This window comes from Patagioenas fasciata, chromosome 8, assembly GCF_037038585.1.
Source record: "Patagioenas fasciata isolate bPatFas1 chromosome 8, bPatFas1.hap1, whole genome shotgun sequence".
NCBI classification, from domain to species: domain Eukaryota; kingdom Metazoa; phylum Chordata; class Aves; order Columbiformes; family Columbidae; genus Patagioenas; species Patagioenas fasciata.
The window spans coordinates 41,503,540-41,525,339 of record NC_092527.1 but is presented as its reverse complement, the minus strand read 5'-3'; the positions used below and the strand labels follow the sequence as shown (position 1 = coordinate 41,525,339).

The following is a 21,800-nucleotide window of genomic DNA, read 5'->3' as shown; positions in this document are numbered from 1 at the left end:
CAAAGGCTGATCCTCAATGCTGCTGTATTTCCATCCCAATACCAAAACACGAAGAAACTGAAATGCTTATTTCCATATCAGAGTTGGCAAAACTGTCAAATCCAGAGGCTTGAGGGGTTTTATATGGGAGGCAAAAACATTTCAACCAGAATGCACGTTATGCTTCATATTCCTGATTAATTTTACACACGCTTAAGTGGATAATAAAATAGGAGGATGGGAAAGGAGAAATCACAAATCAGTGGAGAATTTCAGAAAGCCAAACCTGATGGAGTCTTGTCAAAGGCAGCTTTGCTGTAACAGATTGTGCCAAAGGCTGCCAATGATATTACCAACAGCAGCTCAAGAATCTCACCTTCAATAAGTATTAGTAACTTGCATTCCAGCAGGGGAATTTGGCACCTAGTAATGTTGAAGTAGTCTGGTGTTGCATCTAAAAAGTATCACCGAGCATTTCCTCACAATAAGGGCAAGCACAGAGCAAAGTGAGAACTGGACAGACGGACATTAGCAGGCTGGAGAGCACTTATTCAACACTAAAATGGACCAATATCTCCTCCATCAGCCCTGTATCTGAGCCATCACCTCCGCTGCCACGTAAATCATCTGTTCTGAACTCCAGAAGACATCACAGGCGTGCAGAACAAACTGAGGCTCTCACAAGTAGTACGCAGCAATTAAAACTATGATTTAATCTTAGTTTTGCCTGTTGGAACATACATATCTATATACAGGTCCGCAAAATCTGCACGGTACACAAGGAGCTCTTAGTCCTCAGTGACATCTACACGCCTCCAAAATTAGGGGCAGCATGTACTTTCGAAACCTACATTAAAAATACTTAGTTAGAAATGCTCTGAAATAATTGATGGTGCAGCAGAGAAAGAAAAACAAATGCATTTTGGAGTAAAAGCAGGTACACGTAGTCATGTCTTGGGCAATCTCTTTCCTCTCCCACATCCACAAACGTGGGATGGAGAGGACATGAACTCACCTGCTGGGCAGTGTGCCGGGTTGGGGCAGTTTGATCTCATGTAGACCCATTTCACACCCCAATATCTCGAGCTTTCCCACTGGGCTGAGCAGAACCGCGTGGCTCTCCATGCACCCAGATCCTCCCTCTTCGGCAGCCGCCTGTTGAGAAAAACAAGCCGCCCTTTAATTGCACGTGTTTTACCAACAAACACTCATTTAGAGGCATTTTGAGTGGTTTTCAAAAGTAACTTCTTTAAAAGGCAAAACCCAGCGTATTTTGAGTTTCCCCAACTATGGCTTTGGCTTTCAAAACTCCAAGTGATCCATCCTAAAAAATCAGCATCTAAGTCAGTCTTAAAAAACACGTTAACTAGCAAAATAGTGACCTTTGTAAAAACATCAAGTAGTATTAGCAAGTAATAGCAGCTTCACGGCTGGTTTATCGGTGAACGTCTGATGTGTTGTGACACTGATTTTCAAAGGATTCCTGTGACAAAGCACATTCACTGCTTTACAGCAGCAGCGCTATGCAAATAACTGCTGGAACATAAATAGAATGTGTCTGCTGGAAAAAATATATTAAAAAAATCCATCATTCCTTAGTAAAAGAAACATTTTTTTATTCCCATTGTTACCGGTCTGGTTTTCCGGTTACTGATAGGACGTAGTTGGAAACAGATGCCGAGCATTTCTCAATATCGTACGAGCCCAACAATAACATACTTGTCAAATTCATCTTGGCTAAAAAGTCTGACTCAGGAGATGTTTGGGTTATATTTCCAGTTTGGTTTGTACAATGTTAGGAAATAGAGGACGGTGCTGCACAACCAGGACAAAGCCAAAGCTCCAAAGAGCTACATTCAAGTGAAACTGGACAAAAATTGCACAGAATAAAGAAACGCAAGAAAGGGTAAAGTGGCACAAGCTGACTCGATCAAACAACCCGATCGCATTGGGAGAACAACAAGGTTTCTTGGTGTTAAGTCGCTCAGATGTTTGGCCAAGAGCAGGTGGCCTTACAGCTGAAAAATTAACTTGTTATGCGATATTCAGAGCTGACAGTCCCCACAGACAACTGCACAAACCTATTTTCCCCATATTTCCCCACATTTGTACCCCAAAGCACCCTGAAACCCACCTCACCTGCACCACCATGTCACCCACAGCAAAGGGGATGATGCCAAACACCCGATGGAGCATTGGATGAAACACAAAGTGATGAAGAAGCTGGAGATGTGGTTGAAGAGCAGAACAAACCAGGGAGGCATCGGGGGGCAGGAAAACCTACACTTGACACCTCACATCTGGCCACTTCCAGCTGTGCAAGAATCCTTTTTTTTCAAAATAAGAATTATTTTAATCCCATTATTAAGTGCTACATAATGAAGTCACGTTGTAAGTAACAACCAGTACGAAGAGAGGAGGAAAAGAACAGGCAGAATTCTGGGAAGCATTCACACAGTTGCTGGGTCAGGGACACAGTGACCAGCACCGTTACCCAGTTTGAGAAGCTCAGCACAGCGTGCCAGGCTTGGAAACCCACGGGTTTATTTAATTTGACTCTAATCCAAATCAGCTTTTTGGTAACTAATCAAATGTTTGCTGGTGTTAAAGAAACTCCCCTTTTCAATGAACTTTCTCAAGGAGAAGACATGGGGGAATCTTTTTCCGTGGCAGCACCTTATCAAAAAAGCAACATAAAAGTTTACATATGCTGAAAACCCATATACACTCTTCATTTTTATTTGCCTGACAGCCCTAAATGAGATGCACTGAACCTCGTACCGTGTACTCCGTGAATATAACAACCTAGCGATGAGAGGACAGCTTTTTCATTAGAACAAAACGCGGGATGCGGCACGTAACGCACAACTATAAATAACCTTAGTTTGACTTGGTGTGAGCTCCTGAGCTTTATAGATTAAAACCCTGACTGAGTACAACTCTCATATTTTCAAGTCTTGTTTATCAAACGCATCGGGCAGTAACATTTAGAAGGTTTATTCTTACAAAAGAATGAGGTTGCGTGACATATGCACATACAACTGGGTTGGGATGGAGGTCACTATATAGATGGACAAGACATACCATCCTTGTCCAGATGTTACTCAATATTTAAATTAATTGCAACCCTTTTCAGATGCAAATAAAAAGCCTTTAAAGTTGGCCAGCTGGAATCACTGAATGCTCAGACATCATTTACTGCAGACTGGGCACTGGAAACCCCTTCCTGCCACAACCTTCCCTTGGTGAGGCTGTGAGAACCAGAAATGAATAGCAGCACCAAACAAACCAAAAAAACCTATTAAACCCAAATAATCCGCTTTGTGCCTTTATTTCCAGCTCACGCAAATGAATCATGTTGAGGAATTTTGATCCATGAACTCCAACTTTGCTCTCCCTTGCCACTGAACACCCACAAAGCTGCGTCAAAATCCCTCCTAATTTCAAAGTTCATTAGTTGGAAAATTAAAAAATAGGACTTTTAGAGAAGAAACTTCCCCTGCCACCCTCTGCAGTCTCGGTACAGAAGTGTGGGTGAGTCTATCTCAGACTGCTGAACACTACAGAAAATGGGAAGACTGTTGTTAGCCAACACATTTAAGTCATTTTTGTCATTAATAACAGAGGAGTATCAAAAGGTTTTCATAGCAGAAGATTTATCAGTGTGAACATTAGCGTGATTTATGAGTTAATGTCCCATACGGGGGAGCCTCATTTCCCAGGCGCGATGCCGTGACTCTGCCTCGGTGGCACCGGCTCCCCAAAGGGCCACGGGCCCCTAAATGACACATCAACTCCACCAAACGCCACCAAGACACAGATGTGCCGCTCAAGTTGCTTTCTGAGGGTTCGGATGCAAAACAGCAGCAAGTTTAATCTCCAAACAAGGTGCTGTGAACCCCAACGCTGGTGTTGGCGTGGTGACCGCACACGGGGATCTCAGCCTCAGTGCTCTGTGCTGTAACTCAGTGTAACAGCCTCACTGCAGCCACAGTTCGCAGTGCTAACACACACCTCCCATTTGATCAAATACAGACTTTAAGTCTGCGTTAATTGTCTTCTGCATTATAATAAATAATTCAGAATCATTTTCTATCTCCTGCTGTCCCCAAAATTCCCATTGTAGTTCACCCCAAGATCACAGAATCCAACTCATATCCATAATGTGGATAAACTAAAAAACATAGAAATCTCAAGGACCAACAATGTTCAAAAGATCCATCGTAAAGCATTTCCATGCTCTGTGCTCTCCCAAGAGGTTTTTATTTCCAGCCAGGAGGTTTGTATGTGTTTCTTCTCTCAACGAAGAGCCAGGAGCACAAAGCCCATGTGCTCCAGCACCAAGTCCCAAATCACCGCTGCTGAATTGGGAGGAAGAATGCAAAATACCTCCATGACCATCTCCTTCCAACTCATCCTGTGTTCTCCCTCTTAGAGATCTCATGGTTAAAACCTTAAACCGTAGATTTCCATTGGAAAAACGCAGCAGGACCATCCATGGCAGGAGGCAGCCACTCTGCCCAGGCGTATTGACACCCACCACAAGTGTTCAGCCCGCAGGACACCAAAGCTTGTCTTAATTTCCGTCCAAAGGCATCAGAAGCCAAAGACATCACACCTTTCCCCTTCAGTAATGTTTGGTATATGAATTCTTCCAATGAGGAAGGAGCCAGAGCCCTATCTCTAATGGATCTCCCTCTGCAGGCTTTTACTTCCTTTACTCTGCTTAGAAACAATATAAACCTATATATAAGCCATGTCAAAATATTCATTATAATCCCCTCTGCCACCACCTGCATCTAACAGTATTTCCATTAGGCTATCACATGCAGCTCAGCTTCAAATGGAAGCCCTCATGATTTTTTAAATTTGAATATTTCTGAGAATCAAGGCAAAACCCCACAGACTGAACTGCTAAACCAAACGTGTCCTCGCCCACATTGCAGTTTTACTTTTGAAACCCAGAGAGCCCAAGTCATTAGTCAGCAAGATGTCACAGTTGTCTCCACAAAATGGGACTCCCGATCTTTTCAAATTAACAGAAAGTGTTAATTGCTGAGCTACCTGATATGGAATAACCACCAGGATGTGATTGCATCACATTTCCTTCCCCCGGTTCACTTGCCGTTTCTCAATTTCAGAAATGGTTGCACCTATCCAAAAAGGCTGACACAGTTTGAGGGCGGTGTCACTTGGAGAATGACACACATACCCAAAGACTCAATTATTCCGTGTTCTGACCCATTTGCATCAGGAAGTGAGTGTATGAGCTATTAATTCTCATGGACCTGCCCTGTTTCTGTGATGCCCTGACATCAGGGACTTGCCAAAAAGCAACACCAGGAATTTGTTGAGTTTGAGAAGATGATCAATAAATGCCAGGAAAGTTGCTTCTTCATCCCTATTAGAGAAATACCTGAACTTTTAAGCATCCTCCTTTTGAGTATCACAGTGTTCTCAAACCTACTTTTTATCGATTCAAGTTTTGCATTAAAATCCAACGAAAGCTTGAACTATTGGATTTAAGTTTAGGTGGAATACATCACAGGTACCTGGACCGGTTTGGCAATTTGCTGCTTCATTTCAGTCATCTTGCTACAGTCGCTCTTCCCGGTCCAGTAAGTTTATATCCTCCTTATAACAAAACCCTTATCAAACCACATCAGCGATATTTGTCAAGGCACAACCAAGCAGGGGCCACCATCAGAAATGAGAAGTTCGATGGGTCCGTCTCCATCGCTCTGAGCCCCACGGCAGCGAGGTCGACAGAATAAACCAGAGCTGGCTCGTTGCAAACACCTCCTCTGCTCTGAGGTGTAAAGCCACACGTATCACCTGTGTAATACAGCATCAGCACCAGCACACGCTGCAATTAGGGCAATTAACAACTGCCACTGCAGCCACACCCCTACCTGGGGCTCTGGAAACGGCACTATTGCTGAATGAAGAATAAACCCAGTCATTAACATCTCCTGTTATCATCATAAAGACAACCACGTGAAACTATAATTTCTCTAACATCATCTACACCACTGTTTTAATTGCAGAAAGCTGCAGAGATGACTAAAGAGGCTGCTCATGGCCCCCCGTTTAGCACAGCCCCCCCATTCCAGTGCTCCGCTTTCCATTGAATTACAGTTCTCTCAACATCTCTTTAATAGTTCAAAACTTCCTGTATTTGTTTTACTGGTTTCTGCGTGTTTATTTAAAAGGAAACAATCCATTGTACATTAAGAATATGGGAAAAGATACTAATAGTAAAGGTAATGCACCCAAGGTGGTCTGGCCAGACCAGCGTCCTCACAGCTTGGGAAGAAACGTCTTTCTAAGCCCTCGGAATCCCAGCCTGGTTGGGGTTGAAGGGACCTATGGAGATCATCCCATCCAACCCCCCTGCTCACACAGGGTCACAGAGCAGATCACACAGGTGGCTCCAGATGGGTTTGAATGTCTCAGAGAAGGAGACTCCACACCCGCTCTGGGCAGCCTGGGCCAGGCTCTGGCACCTCCCAGCAAACAAGTTTCTGCTCATGTTCACATGGAGCCTCTTGTGTTTCAGTCTGTGCCCGCTGCCCCTCACCCTGGCGTTGGGCACCACTGAACAGAGTCTGCTCCATCCTCTGACACCCACCCTGAGATATTGATCCATTGATCACATCCCTCTCAGCTTCTCTTCCCCAGCTCTCTCAGTCTCCTCATCACAAAGATGCTCCAGACTCCTCAGCATCTTCGTGTCCCTCACTGGACGCCCTCCAGTAATTCCTTCTTATATTGGGGAACCCAAAACCGGACCCAGTCCCACAGATGCGGCCTCACCAAGGCAGAGCAGCATGCAATTTCTTATTTAAAAGAGAATTCAAACATTCAGTTCTCATTACAAAATACAACAGCCTGGATCATCTCCAGTGCTCCAATATCTCCAGTGCCTCTACAAGTAAATCCAACCCTGGTTAAGCCAAACCTGTAAATTCAGAGGGCGTGAAAACAAAACCTGCTCTCATTTCCTGGTGAGGGGAGAGTTGGAAAGGAAATGTCAGACTATAAAGCTAATCCAGGGTTAGCTACGGGTGATACAACATTGGTTTTTTACCTTCCAAAGGACTAATCCCATAAAAAATGTGAAGGTGCAGAATTAAACTGCATATATTGAACACATACAAACATATGCTGGACTAAAAGTCAGTCCCCATCTTCACATATGGAAAGGTCCACCTCACAGAAGCCACTGACAAAGCAGAGGGATACGTGATCACGTACAGAGCAACACTTGCTTTCTACGGCATCCTTAAAGCATTCAGCAAGAGCAACCATAATGCTTTATTAAACAATCAAAGACAACAAAAGCAAGTTTCTGTTGTCCCACCGTATTATACGCCTAATCCTCTTAGGATGGCAATCAAAAGACCCCAAAATGCCAAGCTGGAGAAGTATTTCCAAGCAGAGGGAGCCTCAGGCTCTTTGGCTGCATCTTCAGTCTGTTGCTTTGGCAGACAGGAGCCACCCGGCCTGTCAGACAGCACATTCCCACCGTGCTTACTAGACTGCTTTGTTTTATTACAGTTAAAATATCATCCTTTAAATAAAGTAATGTCTTCTGCTTCACAAGAGGCAGGTAGGTTGTCACTACTGCATTCCAAAAGTGCGTTTTCCCACCCAAGCTTTGATATGGGACATCAGCAGCGGAAATTTAAACACAAGACCTCAGTGGACCTAATACATTAAATACACTATTTCCTCCAACACCTCTCCAAAACCGAGTAAACACTCACATTCTGCATCCTCCCCCAGCTCTTACTGATATAGGAAGCTTAAATGCTATGAAAGTGCAGCAGCCGCTGCTGTGGCCGTGGAGCATTTAAACCACGTATACTGCAGAATATTTACGCATCATTAGCATGAAGACCAACATTTTGGTAAAAAGAGTCAAACATCCACATGCAGCTTACAAATAAAGTGCCATTAGAAAGCAATTGTTAATAAGCTGCACAAATTGGTGATGGTGATGGGGTGGCAGCAAGGTCACAAAACAAAGGGGAACAGGACAACAAGCTGGGACACCCAGTTACTTCAGGATCTCATGTAAAACAGTGGGCTGGTTGAGATTATATAATGAATTATCACTCCTTAGCAAATCTGAGCAGAACTGGACAACAAATGGAGTGCAAAGATGATTAAAAAAATCATGTCTGGGCTACATATTTCTGTATAATCCAATTACACCATCAACAGCAAAGACAGAAGTCATAATTTAACATGAATAAAACTCATAATTAAGGAGTTTGTTGCCAACAAAGAAAAACCATCATATTAAATAATCATGGATGAAGAATATATTGCCCAAGAGCTAGGGGGTCCCCAAAATTAATATCTAGTTGTTACCGGTTTGAGTTTTAACAAGTCCCATGCAAAGGAAAAGTTATAATGCAGGTGTTTGGATTTTCAAAAATAAACTTATTAGTCAACACTTCTTAATTACCATTGAAATACTTGCTGTAAAAGCATGTATATAATTTTTAATAGGAGGAAGTTACACTTTGTAGCACTGAAAAATACCAATTTAACTGCCCAAATGACCACAATGTATATGTGTGCATATATATATATATGTATGTACAGCAAGACCGCAGCGCGTTACTGTCAGGGTTCAGCTGTGTATGTAAATACACAGCAATTACTCTGATACAAGACCAGAGTTTAAATCAAATGAGACTCAGGTTCAGGGGAACTGAAGACGGACTGAAAATGAAACAAATCCAGCAGAAAAATTACTTTAATATTGGGTAACATTTCAAATTCTTATCGCCTACACCCACCAAACTCTGGATCTGCTCCTTCTCGCGCTCTCCGCAGAGCTGAAGCCAGGACCAGCTAAATAGAAGATAATGCAACTAGGCATAACACAATAAAAGATATTACCTTCACAATGCATTATTGCTGCCAATTATAAGAATCACTTCAACTTAATTTCAAAGGCACAATCACCCTCAACTGTAACAGTCTCTTTTTTAAATTTCAAACAGTATTACATTAAGGCAATAAGTCACCTCCCAGCTATAATATCAGTCTCCCTTATTGCAAAAATACATTTCATAAATACTTCTCATCGACAAGTCAAGCTAATTCCGGTTAATTTTATTGTATTTTGGTGCTATCTCGCATTTGTGTGCAATTACCTTTATCATTTTATTGCCACGCCAGAAAGTAATCAGAACAATTATTTGGAAAAGGAGGGGTATAAATTCTAACTCGCACTCCCTGGCATTTTTGATAAAACAGCAGCTTTATCTCCGCAAGTGGCAGGGACACTGGATAAATGACGCACCCGGCGAGCGCAGCTGACCCCCAAGTGCATTGCACAATATCAGGAGTGCTTCAAAACAAACTTTGCTGTATAATCCATCATTCTTTATAATACCAAAACAGCCATACCTGAAGAGCAGGAGCTGCGGAAAAATAACAGAATCAATCTAAGCAACAGGAACAAAACCATTAACAGCGCTACTTTTCAAGCTGAAGGAGCATCAGGAATCTGAACCGGCTTCGAGAGAAGAATTTCATTGAAATTCTTATATTGAACAGATTTAAACAAATGAGGCAGCAAAGTGTATATTAAGAATTCACTAAAAATCCAAACACATCTACAGGGAAGTACCACAAAGAACAGGCATAAAGACTCATACAAAAATACAAGATTACAGCCTGAATCTTCCCACCACTATCAATCTTGGGTTTATTCAGGGCAGCGTGGCCAAGCGGTTCACGGTATTAACACAGCACAAAGCATCACAGTTAGTACAAGAATCTGCTTACTAAGTTTAAATTTAATATCTACACGAAACCTGGAGAGCAACAGAATTACATTTTGAATTGAATTTCTCCTGAAACAGAAAAATCGCCACATTGCCACAAACACACAAACCACCCCTAAATACAGAGACATTCCCAATGCGGGATCACACGCAAAACCGCATTTCAGCCTCTTCCACACACACCCAACATCTTTGGTCACCGCAATAAAGTCAGCTGCAAAAATCAGGGATGGATGGGGAGACAAACACAGCAATGGTGGAAAACGTCCATAAGTCCGGCTGCTCCAGACCCCATTTTTCAAGCAATCTGCCCCAAAATTGCTCAGCACATTAGATCCATAATACTTTATTTCCATAGAACATACACACCAGACATATATTGAGTCATGCCAATGGGTGGTTGTGCTCAAAGTCAAACTGTGAGCTCATTACACACAATAAATATCACTAAAGAAACATGAGCTACATTACATATACGTATATTTAATATGCATCCAGAATGGGGGGAAACTGCCACAGACAGAGGAAGCAGAGCTGTGTCTGCACAACCAAGGCTGCGAGTGGGGAAACTCAAAGGTTAGATCATAAATTACTCATTCCATGCCACTTGCTGCCTGTACCGCACCCAGATTGGAATGAGAGGGAACCGGAGATTCTGCCTATTGTGCCCAGTTGTGCAGAAGACAATCAAATATCTCCCTGCCATTATTCCAGGTACCTGCTAAAAGATGTTTGCTACTGGAAGATACATAAATATAACTGAAGAGATGACTTTAACAGAAAATAGTGAAGCAAGAATGTATTTTCATTGATTTCTTCCTCATCCATTCCATATAAGAACAAACAACTTTCTTTTGTGGAAAAGAGAAAGAAAATCTTCTACAGAGGGGCAGAAGACACAGAATATGCTGCAATACTACTTTCTAAGCCACATTACACAGATTAAAACCACAAGAGATGCTACTATGAAGGTATTTTTAACAGCAGCAGAAGTTTCCAGCAGGAGCAGTTAGGAACACAAGTTTGATTGTACTAGAAATACTTTCCTAGAGAAGCATTACTAATGGTACAAAAATAGACAGTCCACCGGAAAACAATGTATTCATATCTCCAAAGCTCATTGGAATTATCTGAAGAATCTGATTATTGACTTAAAATGTGTTGATGCCTTTCTGTTAATTGTTCCAAATGGCTCGATAAACAGCCACATTTTCTCATTTTACTATAAAGTCACTGACCTACACAGACCTCCTTGGAGCATCAAGCCTCACAATTAAGCCTGTTAGTTTTTCCATGAGGTGTTTGTTATTAAGAGGAACTGAAGACATTGTCCTGTTCCTGCTCTGCCATGGGGAAGTTCCACTGGTGCTGTTACCAGCCAGACAGAGCTGCAGAGATTTACAATGGAGCATCAGCCGCGTCAACTGGGTGCTTAACACTGACTGCTGGACACCAGGGAAAACACAGACCATGGGACATTAACTCCTAAGCAAAGCTGGGCCTTCAATACACACCTAAATGCAGGGGTATTTTCCCAATAACTTACTTTTGGAACAAGCCTCGATGCCATGGTAGATGAGACACCTCCACCTGGAAGGAAAGAGTTCAGATTGAGATTCAATTTGAATTCCGCAGGAAGAATACTACACGTCAATAGCATCATTTATCTTATAACCAACTTTATCAGTTTTTAAATGAGCTCTAAATTTCAGTATATTTTATTTCAAAAGGCAGTTTGATTTCTTTTTTTAGCAAGCATCCAGGAATGTTAACGTTCATTAGGTCATCTGCTCGTTATGAGTTAAACAACAACAAAAAATAATCAACAGATGGTACACTGAAGACTTCTTCCATAACAAGCACCACACAGCTCTGATCTCTTGGAGAAGAACACCTTAAAAGTATTAATTTAAGAACTATTTGTACAGGCAGTAATGCACTTCCAAGTTACTTCATAAATTCAACAGCCTTAAGTGATTTAGGAAACGACACTTTGTGAGACATAAAAGCAAGCGACATATTCTGGGTTTAAAAGTACAGATTGCAAAACACTGCGAAAGCACCTAAAAATGTTAACTTCAATGATTATAATTCTAGACTATATATTATTTATATATCATCAACAAAATACACAAGTTCCCCTTTGAAATAGGCAACAATTGCTATTTCCTTCATATTTAGTTTCCCCAGCCCTCCTGTTTTCTTTTGAGTGCTATTTAGCCAAGATCACCGTATCTTTGTGAAGATGTGCTAGAAACGTGACTCTTTAAATAAGGGGGGGACTGCCCCCAACTCCTAGCACCTCAATGGGAACCATGCACATGGGTCAGGGAACTCGCGGCCCCATGGAGAATCCGCTTCACACACCATCCACCTCTCAAAAGAAACCATCTCGACATCTGAGCCTTTCACACACCGAGCCCCAAAGCCCAAGAACTTGAAGCACTTCTAAACTACTTACAAGAAAACAGTGACATTGAATCGTGTTATTACATCTTAAGAGTTTAAAATTAAGATATGGAATAATTAGTATTTTAAACATGCTAACAATCATACCCTTGCGCAGTAGGCATTGCAAAGATCACTTATTCTATTTTTAAACGTGAATAAGCCAGGCAGATGAGCAAACTAATTACTTAAAATATCTGTGACAGAGCTAAAAATAAAACAGCAATTTATTTCTATTGTCAGTTCGGAGCTTTGACTTTCAACACTCTGCTTTTACAGATTTTTCTGAGGGGTAAAACTAGAATATTGCCTGGAAAAGCAGATTTATCCAGCGTACATAGAGGTGTCCGTTCCATTGCTGTGCAAGAACTGCCACCAAAACACCCCTGCTAGGGTGGTGGGTACCGAGGGGGTTCATCAGCACCTCGAGAGGGGAACCCCAAACCTTCCACAAACACCCACATCTCCTGCAGCTGCCATTTGGTTCAAGTCCAGACATTTCTACAGAGAACTGGTACCAAGTGTTAATTAATTACCATTTAACAGTTAATTATGCCCCTGTTCCCATCTCCCACCAGCTGATCTGATGGCACACACTGCTTTGGACACTTTTGAATCCACTTGCTCCCCACTTTCCATTGGGAACTCAAGCGTGTGTGGGCCAGCAGCTGCTCGGGATGGATGAGGGTGCAGGAGCTCAGAGCTCTCAGACATCGCTGGGACAGAACCCACCAGGAAACACCCCTTGCATAACAAACTTCTGGTTTGTATTTACTTGCAACACGGCCTCTCCCCCGTTTAAGGAAGAAACTGTGCCACATGCCAAAACCAAGCTTAATTTCAGGCTGTTGCTTTAAATAGCATCCGATTTGTAGCGAGGACAGCAGTTTAAATGCTAGCCAGGTTCCAGATGATGCATTAATGTTTATGTAAATATCTAAATATCCATAGGGACGCTCACGTACTTTTAGGTACAATCCACATAGAGTAAATCCAGATCAGTCACCAAAAGTTTCTTCAATAGTTGTGGGCAGTTGCCCTTGATACTTCCAGAATGCAACAAGCATGAGTTAAGATCCCCAACCCTCCCCATAGCATAAGAGAACTTTACACCAAGCCGTGTTTGCTGAAGTCTTCACAAATGGTATTTTTGACCTGCTGAACCAGGGAACACAGACTGAGCATGAACACATACAGTTCGCGAGGGATGAGACGGTGGAGAAACCAGGACCAGCCTCGAGATTGGACCTTGAGGAGAATGGGAAATGGTTTCCAGCTTCAAGAGAGAGGATTCTCACCAAAGGACCTCAGGAGCAGGACCACTGCTCATTCCCTGCTGGTAAGTCCCAAGAAACCATGCGATACACAGGGGGAAGCCCCCGGGACCACTGAGACCTTGGTGAGGTTGGTGGTTGAGAAGGACAAATTCACCAAAAAGCTGCACAGTGCCTAAGGAGAACCAGGGAACTGATTAGTGTTAACGACCTATTTCTGCCCCAGGATGAGCTCAACCATCTGCTAGTTCAGAAGGGCTTTCCTCTGACACCAGGTAACCTGGGCAAAGCCCAAGCCGTGGTGGTTGGAAGATGACCTGCAGCTAGATGGGAAAAACCTTAAAAGATCGCTGCTATAACTCAGAGGGCTTGGAAACTCCAGAACATCGCTCCAAGCTGCACCTCGGCCTTGCCAAGACAGTCTTGTTGGAAGAGGGCAATATACACTCTGCTAACTTCTTTTCACACTGAGGTGAAGGGCTCCCCTAAGGTTGAGTTTGAAGGTAAGAACCCCACACGTCTCTTCTGAGTGGAAGAGGCATTGCCACAATCAGACCCGATCATGATACTTCATTCTGCATCATGTTCCACAAACTGAGACACCAGAATCACTGGACCAAGTCTTAAAAGGCTGGAACCTTATTGTCAGCAACCCGTTCACCAGAATGGAAAATTCCCTCCTGCATCTGTACAGGACAGGACGAACTGAAGGGATCAATTAGCAGGTAGAAATGAGGAAAAAAGAGAAATGTGATCCCACCTGGAAGACACCCAGATGCCTCCAAACACTCAGATAAATCAATAGACCAAAAATTTAAAGAAAAGTCAGAAGTTACACCAAAAAAAAAAATCAGATTGTTAAGGGCTATGAGAAAATTCAGCCATGTTTTGTTGATAGTCTAGAACAGAAGCTCTTGGGTTTTAAGACACTTTCCTGTTTACTTTGATAGGACCACAGTCTGAAAATCCCCATGATGGCAGCACTACAGTGGCAACTCTTGGATCCATAAAGAGTATTTTCCTCAGTTCATCAACTTTTAAACGCTAAAGCAAGATTCTCCTTGAAAGACAAGTCCTCAGGATCCTCCAAACGTAATGCTCTCTGGTTTCAGCACTACAATTTAAAGCCGGCTATTATATCAAGTCGGTATATGAATAAAATTCCATATGAAAACATTTAAAGTACATTAGATTTTTGGTCAAGATGAAAGACTGAAAAAAACTCAAGCAATCTATTCTAATTGGGTTCCCATGGTAACTGTACAATTGGGTTTTTCAGTATAACATCCCAAAGGCCCAATGCACACTTGTAAAATATACTTCAAACAGCCTGAATTGTTTTTACATTACAGCACTCCCAGGAAGATCAATTACTATACATCCCCACCCTAACTATTAGTGGCAGGAGATGTTAACACTATTGGCCATATTAACATAAGTCATGTAAAAACCACCATGTATCACCATCATTATATAAAACTAATTACACACTTCAGATTCATCAAACATGTTCCGAGTAATAAACCAATACCGGCCTTGTCACAAGATCATGTTTACTGAATGCTAGAAATCAACGCCAAATATATGCCACACCATTTTTCTTCTCACATTGATTTCAAGGATAAACAGATTCAATCATTAATAATTACATTATAAGATGACCCATAGGGTTAATCATATTCTTAGCAACTCTCACTATGGAGTCAAATATAGCTGCACAAAAAGACAATGATAAGGATTCCAATCCAGCCGTGTGCATCGCCAAGGATATAACACAAGGTGCATTCACCAACGCGCAACTCGTGTAATCAGTGACCACAAAATATTATTGGTCTATTAAAAAATAAGACACCTCTCAAACATTTATAAACCCATTTCTCTCAGATTAAGCACTTGGCTTTGTTGGGCCTCAATTTCCCTTTCTGAGAGCACCACCCTGGCTGTGGATCCAGCTCATCCTCCCACCCAACGGCCCAAGCCAAACACTAGAAGGAGATGACGACCCATGCCCACTAAGTGGGATTCCAAATCTATTCATTCATGTATCTTCAGGGGGAAAAACAAAGTTGTGGCCAGTCTGATCAAAGTCAGTCTCATTTCTCAATCAACTAACCAGAAATCTTGATGTTTCATGGATTAAAGTCAGCAAATAACCAGAACTATTTCTGGCATCAATAGGAAACTGCGAGATATTTCCCTTCCCCCCCACATTGTACCTGATCACACTGAACTCCAATGGAGCAAGACGAAGGGAAAATGAAGTTGTGTGAATTGTTTCTCCAGGACCTTGCTCAGAGTCTAAAAACGCGCCGTCAACACAACCAACCCGCTGCTGCCAAACAAGGCTCTGCGTTTTGTGGGTAGTTTCACATGCTATACGTTCCATCTTGTGCTTTTCACGTGTGAAACAGAAAAATTCATCTGTTAACAGGGTCCTAAGTATACTTTAGGTGTTTATTAAAAAGTTTAACTAATTAACAGACCTTCTGCGTACCTGAGTGTACAAACAAGCAAAGATAATGGTATTGTTTGCATTGTGCTGACTGATCTAGAGCAGCCGGATAATTTAAATATTACTGACGATGATTATGCAGCAGCAACATTGACAAGACGGCGCCAACACTTGCTATCTGCTAACGCAGTTACCTGGGGGGAGTCACATTTGCACTCGGAGCATGTAGATGGCACGATGCAGAAAACAAACCAAGTCTGACTTTGGTGGGCTGTGCTGCCAATATATGCTACTGTACTAAAATAACTTCATTAATCTGATCAGAACGCACTAAAAGAAAACAGCATTTAAATAATAATTAAAAGCTGAAAGCGCATCCATCAGGTAAAAATCAAAATCCCGTCTCTTCAGTATCCCATCCTCAACAGCACGTAAAAAGGCAAACCGCTGAGTGATTTTCGCTGAGATACCATCACACCTCCCCAAAAGAGTGGGATTCAAACTTCCCAAGTCAGAAGAGGGATTTCTGAGCATAAAATCAAAGTTTCTGAGCCCACACTCAGCTCCACACTGGGTAGGGAACATCCAGCGCCATCTGAACCAACACTTGCTGCTTTTCCATGGGTGCCCTCAGCAGAACTATTCTTTTATTCCCCTTCATGAAGCTGCTCAAGGTTCCAGGTCCTCCACCAGTAGTGCTATTTATTATTATTTCACTTGGAAAGCAGAGGGGAAGTCAGAACCTTTGTTTTAATGAACTCCGCTCTTCCTCCTCAAGATTAAAGGCAACTTGGTCAGATCTAAGTGTTGTTAATCACCTCCAGAACCCCATTGCATTGGGGAAAGCTTCAGCTGCACATCTAAACTTTACAAGTGACTTGAAATGATACCTGAAATTATTTGAACCATTTAATTTGGCATAATATAAATCAAAATAGATAGATAGTCCTGACAGACATTAGGACACAGTGCTTATGCTCTGCTGATATAAAATAGTATATAAGGAAACACCTTGAAAAAGGATTAGGAAAAAGCATCAAAATGGTGACATATTTCCAAGGAAAGATTTTCACACTACTCAACGTCCATAAAAGCCCAAAGCCACACAGGCTTTATTGACATTCAAACACATTTGAGCTTTTTTCAACAGCAGTCTGGCCCACACAAGTAGATCGGTTTCAAAACTGTGTTTTGTATTTCTGGCAAACACTTCAGTACAGGTTTGGTCTGGTTTTCTAGTCCGGTTGCTCCTCCAGCTGCACGTTGAACTCAATGCTGGCTCAAACACTCCTGTGCCAGAGATAATGTTAAACTTACAGGAGGCCCAATTTAACACAGGAATTTCTCTTGCATCAGGAGGGTTTTGCTCATTCTACCTTCAGATAAATGAGCAGAGGTGTAGAACAGGGACCCTCACTGCTGTCAGCTGGGGTAAGAAATTCAAGAACTGCAAATCTGCAGTAGGGCCACCAAACAGGCCTTTTGCTTTTTATTATGGCATTAATGAAGTAGTTAAAGCTTGCAAAACCAGGCAAGGCACGGGCTGGAACCTGTCACTACCCAAAAGATGTCAAGCCTCCCGAAATTAAAACTTTGTCCCACATTTTCCCATTAATTATGTTCTCCTCACCAGTCCAGATATCTTATGAACACTTGGTAAGCTAGAGAATTGCACAATCCGTCAATAAAGTAAGCCCATCTTGAACTACTGTCCATATGACTCAATTTGTCAGTAAAAACTGCCACCAGCACTGTGCTTGCAGAAAAATGTCCATAAATGCATTATTGCAACTGGCAGATCGATGTCCATAATAAAAACAAAGAGATTTAACAAGCGCTCGCTCTTATGAGTTGTGTGACTGGCGGGACGCGTGTTCAGCTTCACCCGCCAACTTCTGGGAACAGGTGACCCAGAGCGGGCTGGGCGCTTGCTGACTTCATTGGGGTCGAACAGGAAACGATTCGGAATTTAACCTATTGTTCTGCAAAATTATAAAGCGCAATATGCTAACGACTATCACAAGCAGCGAGGTTTTTTTCTTTGCCACTTGGCAGAAAATAAGTCTAATTTAGGTCAGGTGCATCCCAGGCAGAACAGCTCAGTCTCAAGGCTGATGTTCAACACCCCAACCATTTGTTCCCATGAAACTCTTACAGCACCAACACTGGCTGGAGCACGATGGGGTAGAACCAGCACACCGAGCTTTAATGCATACACATCAGTTGCTCTCACTTCTCCAAAACGCTAATTACATGGGAAAAGAACACTACAAAAACAGTCATCCCTGTCTTCCACGTGTTCTCCTTTGGATTTTCCACACTAACAGTTTCCCCTGTCACTTAAGGCAGTTTAAACAGATTTTCTCTGGGTCAGCCTTTCCATCTTATCCACACTTCCCATAAGAAACTTCATGTTTTTTCTGTACAAGTCCTTAAATTAACCATTCAAGGAAACCCCGATAACCTTCCCAAAGGGCATGAGCTTCTCCTCCAGGCTACTACCCCTTTAGTGATGCCATTAACTGATTCTCTACATACGTTAAGCATTAACAGTGGTGACAAGTTAATTACAGAGTTATCAAGAGATAAAGTAGTCACGGTAACACAAGTTGCAATATAACTACAACAGTTTCCTATAGAGCTTCTGTTCAGTTGCTGGTGTAATTGGGGTAATTAACTTGTCATGGATCAGAATGCAGATAGGAATTGCTAAAGCCACCTTGCAGGCTCACATGGCTACATCTTTTTTCCCCCTGAAGCTTGAGGCTTTTGGTAGAATTGTCCAGATTTGGAACATCTCTGTTTGGGAAAAACTATGTCAAGGCATTCACAAGAAAACAAATAAGCATCTTGGTATATTTCACCTAAGTGGATGTTTCTAGGCAGAAGTATTCTGCATTACAGGGGTGGGGTTTTTGCGCCAGAAGCAACAAGCTTTACAAACATCATAGCAGTCAGACACACATTAAGGAATTTATAAGGTGAATCAAGGCAGAGGTGGAATTGTTCAAAAGGGCAAAAGCCCCAGCCCCAAATCAGCACCTGAAGAAAGAAACTGGCCCCTCCAGAACACAACCCTTGTCTTCTGTGCAGGGAAGCGCAAGTCTGGACACAAGAATTAAGCTGTGACAGTCATTTCTAAGCTAAGTGTTATGTCCCAGTTTATAAAATGGAAACACCGTAGAGATCCCACCTTGCCATTTGGTACAAACTCCATTACACAAAAATATGATGCAACTCAGTAACAGGTTTATTTGGGAGTTGGGGGAAAAAAAGAAAAGCCATTCCTTACATTTACTTTGCTTTAAAGACTGTGTGCAGTTACAATACTATATATATTTCACAAATAGTTGCAGAGTTTGGCTTTCATGTCAAGAGCAAAAAGACATTTTTACATTAGTGCCAATTTGACACACATTATTTTACTGCGGTTGCATACTAATCTGATCTGACCACCAGCTGCTGCCCCCCACAGCACTGCATCCACAGCCCCATGGACACCAACACACCAAGAAGCACCTGAGCTCCCCCAGCAGCCACCAAAACACCTCCCCTGGGCAGGGACAAGGGACAATGGGTACAAACTGGAACACAGGAGGTTCCACTTAAATTTGAGCAGAAACTTCTTGATGGTGAGGGTGTCAGAGCCTGGCCCAGGCTGCCCAGGGAGGTTGTGGAGTCTCCTTCTCTGCAGACATTCAAACCCGCCTGGACACCTTCCTGTGGAACCTCAGCTGGGTGTTCCTGCCCCATGGGGGGATTGCACTGGATGAGCTTTCCAGGTCCCTTCAACCCCCGAAATTCTGGGGTTCTGTGTGTGAGCCAGGTTCAGCAGCCCCTGCCAGCTGGGGCCAAGCTTTACAACCAGCATTTCCCTGCAGCCATGATCCCAGAACCCCAGGCTGGTTGGGTTGAAGGGACCTCCGCAGATCCCCCAGTCCAACCCCTGCTCACACAGGGTCACAGAGCAGATCACACAGGTGGGTCCAGGCGGGTTTGAATGTCTCAGAGAAGGAGACTCCACACGTGCTCTGGGCAGCCTGGGCCAGGTTCTGCCACTTCAAAATAAATAAGTTTATCTTCACATTCAGATGGAGCCTCCTGTGTTTCAGTCTGTGCCTGCTGCCCCTCACCGTGTTGTCGGGCACCACTGCACAGAGCCTGCTCCATCCTCTGACGCCCACCCGCAGATGTTTATAAACACCGATCAGATCTCTTGTCAGCTCCTCTCCTATCTCATCAGACCCATCCCCACCCACCGGGACCACACGGGGCAGCCTCCCCTCGCAGGGACCGCAGACACCGGGAGCAGAGCAGCCCCCGCGGCGCGATACTGAAACGCGGCCGGCACCAGCACAGGGCCCGCGGCCTCCCAGCCCCACCACAGCTGCTCGCAGGCCCCGGGGAGCGGCGCTGGCACCAGGCCCGCCCGGGCGGCAGCTCCGCCGGCGCAAGCCCGGCACACGGCCCCGGGAGGAGGAGGAAGTGGGAGGGCGGCGGAGAGGCCGCCACAGCGTCCCCGGCGCCGCGGGGGTGGCTGCTCCCGGCGGGGAGGAGTCGCTCGGCAGCGCCCCTGGCCCTGCACGCCGCGGCGGGGGAAGCGGCCCAGCAGGCCCGGCCCCGCGGCCTCGGCCCGGCCTGCAGCGCCAGGCCCCGGCTGCAACCCCAGCCCGCAGGCCCTGCCCCGGCTCCAGCTCCAACCCCGACCCCCAGGCCCCGTCCTCCTACCTGCGCTGGGCTGCTCTGGGCCGGGTTCCGGGCTCCAGGGGCCACCCCGCCCCCTGGTCCCGCTGATAAGGCCGCGCCAGGCGGTGTGATCAGCGGGTGATGCCGCCCACCTGCCTCGGAGCCAGCACCGGGTCACACAGGTGCCCAGAAACGCGGATTTCTGGAAAAATCCATGACAAAATAAGCCTGTGGGCACTAATGCAGGAGGAGTCAAGGCCCTCGGGGTAGTCAGGCACCTTTTTTTTCCTTTCCCTTTAAGCACTGCTGACCAAAATCCACCACATCAGGGAGCAAAACGCAGGCTTTACGGCTGAAATGTGTTTTTAAAAATTGTTTGCAAAGTTACGGCTGAGGGTGGGGATTGTGCATTAGAGCAGTTTGCAGAAGGAAAGCGTTTGGCAAATACGATTCCCAAAAGAGGAGACACGGAGGAGATCACAGTGAAATGTCAGCGGAGAGCAGACTGTAGGGCGAGCTCTGTTTGAGAACAAAACAGGACAAAAAGTGCCAGTAAAGTTTGCAATAAGAAACCATTAGTTTTCAAGCTAGATAATCTGTCACTGCCTGAATCTTAATTTATTAGTCGTTGTGCGACTCAGAAGCTGTCACAAAATGGGAGAATCTGCTTGGGAACGATCGGAACAATTTTTTGAAAGTCATTACTGATTTCTGAAAAGCTTTTTTTTTTTTTAATAGAGAATGAACACTGTAAATAAAACTGCATTAAGTTAGTATCAGTGGGTTTAATCTGAATCTAAATATATATATATATATAAAATACAGTCCAAAATGCAGAAGTTTCCCCAATGTAATGAAGAACACCTTTGCAATAGTTGCACATGGTTCAGGATTACAAAAGGGCAGCTCCTCACCCTGGTGTGTAATGGTACCGAGACACTCCTGCTGGTTTTCACAGTAATATCTTTAACATGACACTTTAGTTTTCCCTTTTGCTTTCTGGGCTGTTAACCCAGAGTCTCCAGGAAATGTAAGCAAGGAGTGTTTACCACTCTGTTTGCCTTTCTTTACTATCTACCTGGGCAAAGCATTGGCCAAAAGTCACTGCTGAAGGTGTTCTCAGGTGGTAAAATGTCCAGAGCTTCCACAGCA

The 21,800-nt window shown here is 43.7% G+C and overlaps 1 protein-coding gene across 4 annotated transcripts in view; it reads right to left on the bottom strand.

The window, feature by feature from the left end:
- Nucleotides 1-21,111, bottom strand: part of MGMT (O-6-methylguanine-DNA methyltransferase) — a 151,919-nt gene extending 130,808 nt beyond the window's left edge. The window contains exons 1-3 of one of the 4 annotated variants that reach the window (XM_071812245.1): nt 20,691-21,111; nt 11,335-11,378; nt 995-1,134 (exon numbers count right to left, since the gene is read on the bottom strand). In XM_071812245.1, the coding sequence (XP_071668346.1) occupies nt 995-1,134; nt 11,335-11,358 (164 nt within the window). In that variant the 5' untranslated portion in view covers nt 11,359-11,378; nt 20,691-21,111. The remainder of the gene's footprint in view (nt 1-994; nt 1,135-11,334; nt 11,379-20,690) is intronic. The other 3 variants (XM_071812243.1, XM_065843522.2, XM_071812244.1) reach the window with 3 other exon arrangements.
- Nucleotides 21,112-21,800: the final 689 nt, after the last annotated feature.